This window comes from Rattus rattus, chromosome 2, assembly GCF_011064425.1.
Source record: "Rattus rattus isolate New Zealand chromosome 2, Rrattus_CSIRO_v1, whole genome shotgun sequence".
NCBI classification, from domain to species: domain Eukaryota; kingdom Metazoa; phylum Chordata; class Mammalia; order Rodentia; family Muridae; genus Rattus; species Rattus rattus.
In genome coordinates this window covers 151,981,149-151,991,395 of record NC_046155.1, presented here as the reverse complement: position 1 = coordinate 151,991,395, position 10,247 = coordinate 151,981,149, and the positions used below count along the sequence as shown (strand labels likewise).

At 39.4% G+C, this 10,247-nt stretch overlaps 1 protein-coding gene and 1 pseudogene across 1 annotated transcript; one reads left to right on the top strand and one right to left on the bottom strand.

Annotated features, from left to right (window-relative positions):
* Positions 1–2,282: 2,282 nt before the first annotated feature.
* Positions 2,283–3,227, bottom strand: LOC116894331 (mas-related G-protein coupled receptor member X2-like). The gene has a single exon (XM_032896025.1). The coding sequence runs from the start codon at positions 3,225–3,227 to the stop codon at positions 2,283–2,285; it is 945 nt and encodes a 314-aa protein (XP_032751916.1).
* Positions 3,228–5,603: 2,376 nt separating this feature from the next.
* On the top strand, positions 5,604–7,219 carry LOC116894330 (annotated as a pseudogene).
* The last annotated feature ends 3,028 nt before the right edge of the window (positions 7,220–10,247 follow it).

Here is a 10,247-nt window from a genome sequence, read left to right as displayed (position 1 = left end):
CATCTCCAGTACAATCTAGGCTTTGTTTTCACAGCTTCCAGACCTTTCTGGGCTTCCATACAAGGACTCCTTACTCCATGGTTGGCCTCATTCTTAACCTTGGTAGAAGATTCTACAGCCCCACCTATTTCTGCATCCTTCTTGACTCGGAGGCCAGAACCAGATGGCTGATGCTGCCAACTTCTGCTGTCTACTCAGTATTGAACTGTCAAGTACATGTTCCCCACATGTAGAGGCACAGATCCTACAACTTCACTTCCTTGAATTAATTTACATAAGCTTTGATTTCATTTGCTTTCATTTGTTTCCTTTGCTTTAGGAGAGTCTTTAGGTATTTCCTTTTTGCAAGTTGAAACTTAGCTGGTTGACATCTTGACCTGGAGCAGCATCTCATTTATTCCATTTCCCATTAGGATTTTCTTTAAACTTCTTATCTCTTTAAACACAAGAATTAGCTCTAAAATTAAAAATCCTGGTTATCCACTTTTCTTCGATTGTACGTATTATATTTTCTTTTAGCCCTTCTTACTTATTTTCAGAGTAAATGTAGTTAACATCCTTTGCCAACAAAATTATTCTCAAACTTTTCAGTTTAACCTGAAGCATGTTCTTAGGTGAAGGGTAAAAAGAAGCCACATTGTGTGAAAAACATCCAAGAATAGTTTCTAGCCATGTTGTTAAAATTGTTTCTCTCAAAAACTGTTTGAGCTAGACCTCCATAAAGAACACAATGCTCTTTAGAATCACTTTCATTCAAGTTCCTACTAGGATCATCTGTTAAGTCTCACCTCATTTGCTTCCCTAGTCCAAAATTCCACAGTCTTTCTCACTCATTGTAAAAGGAATAGGATCAGGCCTGTTACAACATCTTCTCCAATACCAGCTTCAGTTTTACTTACATTTTCATTGCTGTGGATTAGAAAACATGGCAAAGCAAATTTATAAAAGAAAGTATTTAATTTGGGAGGCCACAGTACCAGATATTTGTAGTGTATGACCACCACGACAGGAAGCAAGGCAGGAGGAAGGCAGCCATGAAACTGGAGTAGTAGTTGAGAGCTTATGTCTAATTCAGAGACATGGGATTAGGGTGGAGGCACTGGGGATTTGTGACTTCAAAGACAACCTCTAGTGTCTCCTCCGACAAGGCCTCAGCTGCTGATCCTGCCCAAACGATCCCACCAATTGGAAAGGGGGCGGGTAAGCATTTCAATATATGAGCCTATGGTAGCCCTTTTTCTACAGCATGAGTTCTTTGTAGTAACAGTACATTGCAGAGAGAAGTTTTTGAAAGTATGAAGATTTTGACACAATGAGAAAAAAATTAGTATTTACATGACCTGACATATAAGTTAGTTTGTTCAACTATAACAACCATCTAACCACATGTATATCAAGCATCATGTAACAGTCTTTCAATCTGCACTCTATATTTTAGTTTGGAACAGAAATATAAATGGCCTATTTACCTTTGAAGTAAAAACATTTGACTGGAGGGGAAATGAAAATTATGAGACATAAGAAAGTTTTATCTATCTTGATTAGGTTCTGAGTCATGTAGCTATATTAAGAAAACCTGCTGATTTGTTTACTTTAATTTGTTGATACTATGTTCTCTTAATTGTACTGCAATTGAAATTATCACATGCTGTAGCTTTAAAACTGAAATAATGTCATATAGAAATTTTTACTAAACTTTGCATAATTAAGTTATAGATGCCATGGGCTCTGGGAAATGTATAAAGTGAGTACTCCACTGGGTGAATAGTGATTTAACAGATTTCTCTTGAGAATGTTTATTTCTTTACTAAGAAATATGGAAAGACCATTACTCCATACATTTTTAAACCTATAGAAATTAATAAGGTCTGGGATTATAAGACAAATCTATATAACCCTTCAACACTGAAAAAAGTTCATTTTAAAACAGGATTTTTTGCTAAATATGACATGGATTTAGACACTATCAAGTTAAGTGAGCAAAGAAATGCAACTGTTTCTTGTAATTTCCTGAACCTTCTGCTGAAGTAGGGGTTTGTCAATAGTGGTAAAAAGCTCTTCTGAACCCAATAGAGTTTATGAGTAGTCCCATCAAAATGAGTTGGTAAAGCCCTGATCAAGATAGCTGCAGAAATGCTGCACTCAGTATTTATAACAAGTCCAGTACCAATCAACTTCTGCTACATTGACTACTTTCCAAACTGCATTAACCTTGGGTCCTCAACTAAACATTATAAAAAAAATCCACAAACTGATAAGGACATAGTTCTCTTCAAAACTATTTATGCCTGGTCAAAGCAGCTCTCAGTCCCTTGCAGACTGTTTACTTCTCTAGATCTTCCTAAGGAGCCCATTTCTACATATTCTTCTGTCTCAGGAGTGTCTTGCATGGCTTGCTGCAGAAGTAGCTTAAGAGACTTCCGTTGGAACCGACGATGCCTAACGGAGCCTACGAGGAAGTAAATGATGGGGTTGGCACAGCTGTTAACACAGGATAGAAATATTGTCACTGGAAGAAAACCACAAGGAAAAACATAATAAAATGTGTCAGCCCACACTAAGAGGAACCAATAAATCCCATAGGGCAGACCAAAGAGCAGGAAGAACAACACTGTGAACACAATGACCACATACAGTCTGGTCACAGGAATCCTGTGTAAGCCACAGAAGATAGTAATCACCAAGGCCAAACTGGACATCAAGAGAACCACGAATAAAACAATTAGCCATGAAGTAATGATTAAATCAATTGTCTTACACCAATCAGAGAAGTTAGTGCCAGGTAGGAAGCCACATTCTTTTCCTTCTGAAAGGCTCAACACTAGGGACAAGACCCAAAGCATGGTACATATGACAGCTGATGTATGCCTTGGACGTTGGCAGCGATACCAGAATGGCCTCATGACACACAGGCAGCGTTCGATACTAACAGCACTGAGGATGCTCAGGCCACAAAGATAAGCAAAGTTTAACACAACAATGAAAAACAGAGGCAATTTAATCGGGATGGTGTAGATGTCAAAGATAATATCAAAACAATATCCAATTTGAAACCCAATGAAGAGAAAGTCAGCACCAGCCAGGTTGAGGATGTAGACAGAGAAGGCATTCCTGCACATCTGGAAGCCCAGGAGCCATATCACTATGGCATTTCCAACCAGACCAACTATAGCAATGATGAGGGAAAGAAATATCATGGTACAAGACATTATGCCACATGATGACATTCCAGTGTGGTCGCTTTCATTCACAGTTGTGCTGTTAGTTTCCCAGTCTAGGATGTTTGAATCCACTCTTTGGAGGCTATCACTGATGTTTCTGGAAAGAAAAACAAGGCATTAGTACATGCTGTTCACTCTCTGATTCTCAGGATTACCCATATATGGCAATGGTTTTTCTGGTTCATAAGGTAGGTTAACAGGATTATAGAGATAATTTATCAAAATCAATATTTCTGGAGCCTTAATTTAAATCTGGCTTATATTTATTTAGGTTATCTACAATCCACAGCTTGTATTTATATTAGAGTAGTTGAGAGCCCCACTTAGTCTATACACACTTAGTGTCTTAGACTGTTTTAAAACTCCTGTTTTAAGACAAACTATTTTTCAGAAAGAAAGAAAACACTAAACCCAACTTTCTTTCTGTTCTAAGATTGGTTCTTTTCCATTTGGTGAACTCAGGAGCCAGAAGCATGACCAACAGCTGTTGCTCTCATACTGGTAGGTTAGGAGGCTAAGAAATGGAAAATATGGTAATAATAAAGGTCAGTAATGAAATGTATGCCAAATCATACTTAAGATCAGTATGAAGGTTCCAGACCAATAGGGTAGCATGACTCAGTATTCATTTCAAAATCTGAGCAAGAAAGGAGGAAAGCCTTTGTTGGCATTAAGCACTTTTCTGTTGCCTGTTGCTATATCACAAGTATCTATCTCTCCCTAAGGTCACAGTGAATAGCTGAAAATTTTCATTCAACAATTGGATAAGTGAAACAAAAGCTCCAAAGTAGATGTAAATATAGAATAAATGTCTTTGCAAATATTTTAAAGCAACTTCAGCACCATGAAACGTATATGAAATGACAAAAGATCACGGCTCATGATTCTGTCAGTATCATACGTCTAGTATTCTTGGAAAAAATGGCTTATGGTATAGAGATGGTTAATGATGGTCTTTGTCATCCCTCAATCTGAGGGGGAGAGAGAGAGAGAGAGAGAGAGAGAGAGAGAGAGAGAGAGAGAGAGAGAAGAAAATAAGTGACAGTAGTGCTAAATAAAGGGTATTGTGACACATAAATATCTCAAGTACTTGAACACAGAGATGGTTCTCTTAAAGGAGGGTACTATAAATTGTTCTGTTAGTCATGCTAGATTACTTGTGAGATACCAGATTATAGATACTGAAGCAGGAAGAATTCCATTAGTTCAATGGCAGTCTGAACTACATAGTAAGTTCCATAAAAGCCTAGGTTGTATGGAGAAAGCAAGAAGAAGAGGAGGAAGGAGGGAGGAGGAGGAGGAGGAGGAGGAGGAGGGAGGAGGAGGAGGAGGGGGAGGGGAGGAGGAGGAGAGTCAGAGAGAGAGAAATATAAGAAATCTGAGAGTCAATTTAGAGACCAAACTTACAAATCCTTTGTGCATAGGTTATGTCTGGGATGCAGACAAAAGCACAGAAAACTAATTCCATAAAATAGAAGATGGATTTTCCTTCTTGAGATTCCCTCTCTGCACTTATTCCCCCAACTTCATTATACCTACTTATCTGGAACATACAGGATAATTTCCCTTCTTGCACTCATTTTCTGCCTGCAGAGTCTTCTGGGGTATTCCCAGCTGGTCAGAGCAGCCCATTGTCACTCTGTTAACCTCCATTGTCCAGTCAACTATATACCCACATTCATCAGACCTGTTGATACAAATTAGATTTCTCCCTGCATTCATTCCTCTGACCCATTAGTCCTCTGGGGAACTTCCTGCTGCCCAGATTGGTGTACTTTCCTCCTGAGCACCATTGTACCACAACTTCTCTGTCTGCCTTTCCCCTGGAAGCCCCTACCCTGTCTTCTCTCAGGGATACACCCAACAACTGGGTGACTTGCATTGTCTGATGAACTCCATTATCTATCCCAAAGATACACACAAGAGGCCTGTCATATTAGCAAAGCAAGGTTATACCACATTTGAATACCTGGCACACCAAGAATATCCAGGGACAGCCAGATTGTTAAAGGCCAGCATCAGATCACAATAAACAAAAGCGATCAAAATATGAAAACTTCAGAGAACAGCTATACTATTACAACAAGCCCTGTATACCTTAACATACATGATTATAACCTCAAACCTCATCTTCTGGTGATAGAGGGCTTCAAAGATGAAATTAGTAAATCATTTCCTAAATACAAGAAAATACAATCAAATAGATGCTTTTAAAGAGGAAACATATTAACCCCTTTAGAAATACGGGGAAATAAAAGTAAATAGGAGAAGGAAATAAAACTGACCAAGAACAGAAATTAAAAATAGAAGGAATAGGTCTGCTCTTCAGCAGCTTGTCAGGGGCAGTGAAAAGCGAGTGAGGAGAGCACAACGGCAGCGTAGCCATTGCTGAGGGGAGAGCGAGACCCGAGCTTCCGCATCGAGATTTGGTGACTGAGGAAGGGACCCAGAGACTCCTTGAACAACTAAGTCAAAATGGTTTCAATCCCAGAATACTATGAAAGCAAGAATATCGTCCTCACAGGAGCCTCTGGTTTCTTAGGGAAGATGCTTGCTGAAATCTTGTCCTGAGGTGAATTCAGTCTATGTTTTGGTGAGGCAAATAGCTGGACAGACACCCCAAGAGCGAGTGGAAGAAATCATCAGTGGCAAGCTTTTCAACAGGTTGAGAGATGAAAATCCAGATTTTAGACAGAAAATTATAGCAATCAACAGTGAACTCATCCAACCTAAACTGGCTCAGTGAAGAAGATAAGGAGATCATTATAGATTCTACCAATGTCATATTTCACTGTGCAGTTACTGTAAGATTTAATGAAAATTTAAGAGATGCTGTTCAGTTAAATGTGTTTGCTACATGACAGCTTATTCTCCTTGCACAGCAAATGAAGAATCTGGAAGTGTTCATGCATGCCTCAACAGCGTACACCTACTGCAATCAAAAGCATATTGATAAGGTAGTTTATCCATCCCCTGTAGATCCCAAGAAACTGATTGATTCCTTAGAATGGATGGTAAATGATATCACACCAAAACTGATAGGCAACAGACCTATTATGTATATATACACCAAGGCATTGGCAGAATATGTTGTGCAACAAGAAGGAGCAAAGCTAAATGTTGCAATTGTAAGGCCATCGATTGTTGGTGCCAGTTGAAAAGAACCTTTTTCAGGATGGATTGATAACTTTAATGGACCAAGTGGTCTCTTCATTGCAACAGGGAAAGGAATTCTTTGAACAATGTGTGCCTCCAACAATGCCCTTGCAGATCTCGTTCCTGTAGATGTAGTTGTCAACATGAGACTTGCTGGAGCCTGGTATACTGGAATTAATAGACCAAGAAACACCATGGTGTATAATTGCACAACAGGCAGCACTAATCCTTTCCACTGGAGGGAAATTGAATACCATGTAATTTCCACTTTCAAGAGGAATCCTCTCGAACAGGCCTTCAGATGACCCAATGTAAATCTAACCACAAATCACCTTTTATATCATTACTGGATTGCTGTAAGCCATAAGAACCCAGCATTCCTGTATGATATCTACCTCAGGATGACTGAAAGAAGCCCAAGGATGATGGAAACAATCACTCATCTTCACAAAGCCATGGTATTCCTTGAATATTTTACAAGTAACTCTTGGGTTTGGAATACTGATAATGTCAATATGTTAATGAACCAGCTAAACCCTGAAGATTAAAAAGACCTTTAATATTGATGTATGACAGTTACACTGTGCAGAATATATAGAAAACTACTGCATGGGGACTAAAAAATAAGTATTGAATGAAGAGATGTCAGGCCTCCCTGTAGCTAGAAAGCATCTGAATAAGTTGCTGAATATCTGTTATGGTTTCAATATAATCCTTGTGATACTTATCTGGTGCATTTTTGTTGCAAGATCACAAATGGCAAGAAACATCTGGTGTTTTGTGGTTAGTTGGTGTTACAAATTTCTGTCAAACTTTGAGCATCCAGCACTATGAGATACTGAAGATCAAGAATTTAGCATTAGAATATCTATGCATATGATGACCCAAATGCATAAAATGTAAAATGTACTTAAGTCATCTCACCTTTTGTTAAGACATTAAACCATCTTAAATTGGGGAAAAAATAGAAGCAATAAAGAAATTCCAGACTGAGGCAATACTGGAGATGGACTACTTAGGGAAGAGAACAGGACTAACAGACAGAAGCTTCACTAACAGAATACAAGATGGAAAATCCTGTGGGGAAGAGACCTGACCACCCAGGAATACAGACACCCTGAGGCTACAGGACAGACTGCCACCTCTGCACACCTCTGCCCACATCCCAGGTCAAAGGGGGAAAATGCACAGGGCCTCTGGACACAGAGATACAGGAACAGACAGTCGCTGGAGTACCAGCAGTTCTGGTCTATGCCCAGGACCAAAGTGAACCTGCCAAACAGCTCCCTGCACCCAAATTCCTTGGGGGAGAGAGTTGGACCCTCAGAAGTGTGGATACTCCTGAGATGTCAGAGGAGACTATCCTCTTCCCCACAGTCCAGAACCAAGAGGGAATCACAGAGTGCCAACTGTGCCCGCTGGGTGAAAGGAACTAGGAGAAATCAGAGGCAGGATCCTTTGATTCCTGCCATTGCCTAGAGCTGGAAGACAGTCTCCAGAAGCACCGACACACCTGAGAGCAGAGGTAAGACCCACTTTTCTGCTACCAAGTGACTTCCCTGGTGGATTCAGGATACATGGAGGCAGAAGTCCTCTGGGTCAGGGCACTTCCTGTTTCTGGCCCTGCCCGGAAGTGAACTGATACCATCCCACAGTTCCCTGCACCCAAATCCTGTGGGGAAGAGAGCTGAACACCCAGGAGTGCAGATATCCTGAAACCATAGGACAGACTGCCACTTCTGCACACCTCTGCCCACATCCCCAGTACAAGGAGAAACTGCACAGTGCTTTTGGACACAGGGACATAGGAACAGACAGCTGCCGGGGTACCCATGGTTCTGCTCTGCACCCAGGACCAAACTGAACTGGCCAAACACATCCTGCACCCAAATACTATGAGGAAGAGAGCTGTACCATCAGAAGTGTAGATATTCCTGAGAATTCAGAGGAGACTACCCTCTGCCCACAGTCCAGACCCAAGCAGGAATCACCTAGTTCCAACTTTGCACCTTGGGTGCAGGGACCTAGGAACAATCAGGGGTAGGACACTTTGATTCCTGTCCGTGTCCAGAGCTGAAAGACAGTCACCAAGAGTGCCAACACACTCAAAATCAATTAAGCAACAGAAACAAAGACTACTTGGCATCATTAGAGCCCAGTTGTCCCACCAAAGAAAATACTGGATATCCAAACACACCAGAAAAGCAAGATTTAGATTTAAAATCATATTTTTATAATGATGGAGGACTTTACGAAAGACATAGCTCCCTTAAAGAAATACAGGAAAATACAAGTAAACAAGTAGAAGTCCTTCTCAGATCCCTGAAAGAATTGCAGGAAAACACAACCAAACAGATGAAAGAATTGAAAATGGAAATAGAAACAATAAAGGAAGCACAAAGGGAGACAACCCTGTATATAGAAAAGGTAAGGAAGAGACAAGGAGTCATAGATACAAGCATCACCAACAGAATACAAGAAGTAGAAGAGAGAATCTTAGGGGCAGAAGGTACCATAGAACACATTGACATATCTGGCAAAGATAATGTAAAACTCAAAAAATTCCTAGCCTAAAACATACAGGAAATCCAGGACTCAATGACAAGATCAAACCTAAGGACAATAGGCATAGAAGAAAGTGAGGACTCCCAACTTAATGGGCCAGTAAATATAACAAATTATAGAAGAAAACTTCCCTAACCTAAAGAAAGAGATGCCCATAAATATACAAGAAGCCTACAGAACTCCAAATAGATTGGACCAGAAAAGATAATAGATGGAAAACTCTAACACAGGGAGAGAAAATATACCATACAGAAAGCAAAAATAGAATTTTCTTGCAATAAAACCAAAAGAGAGACAAAAAACAAAACAAAAAACAAAAAAAAAACCATAATTCCACCTCTAAGAACGAAAGTAACAGGAAGGAACCATCACTATTCCTTAATATCTCTCAACATCAACAGACTCAATTCCCCAATAAAAAGACATAGACTAACAGACTGTGCATTTTGCTTAAAGAGGACCCAGCATTTTGCTGCATGCAGAAAACACAACTCAGAGACAAAGACAGACACTACCTCAGTGTAAATGGCTAGAAAACAACATTCCAAGCAAATGGCCCAAAGAAAAAAGCTGCAGTTGCCATTCTAAAATCAAATTTAAATTGACTTTCAACTAAAAGTCATTAAAAAAGATAAGGAAGGACATGTTATATTCATAAAAGGAAAAATCCACCAAGATGAACTCTCAATCCTAAATATGTATGCTTCAAATGCAAGGGCACCTATTTTCATAAAATAAACCGTAATAAATCTCAAAACAATAAAAAAATCATTGCACCTCACACAATAATAGTAGAAGATTTCAATACACCACTCTCATCAATAGATAGATCATGGAAACAGAAACTAAACAGAGACATAGAGAAACTAGCAGAAGTTATGAACTAAATGGATTTAACAGATATTTATAGTACATTCCATCCTAAATTAAAAGAATATACCTTCTTCTCAGCACCTCATGGAACCTTCTACAAAATTGACGATATAATCGGTCACAACAGAGGCCTCAACAGATACAGGAAGATAGAAATAATTCCATGCTTCCTATCAGATCACCATGCACTAAGACTAGTCTTCATTAACAACAACAATGACGAAAGCCCACATATACATGGAAGTTGAGCAATGCTCTACTCAATGACAACTTGGTCAAGGAAGAAATAAAGAAAGAAATTAAAGACTTCTTAGAATTTAATGAAAATGAAAGTGCAACATTCCTGAACTTATGGGACACAATGAAAGCAGTACTAAGAGGAAAACTCATATCTTTGAGTGCCTGCACAAAGAAACAGGAAAGAACATGTGT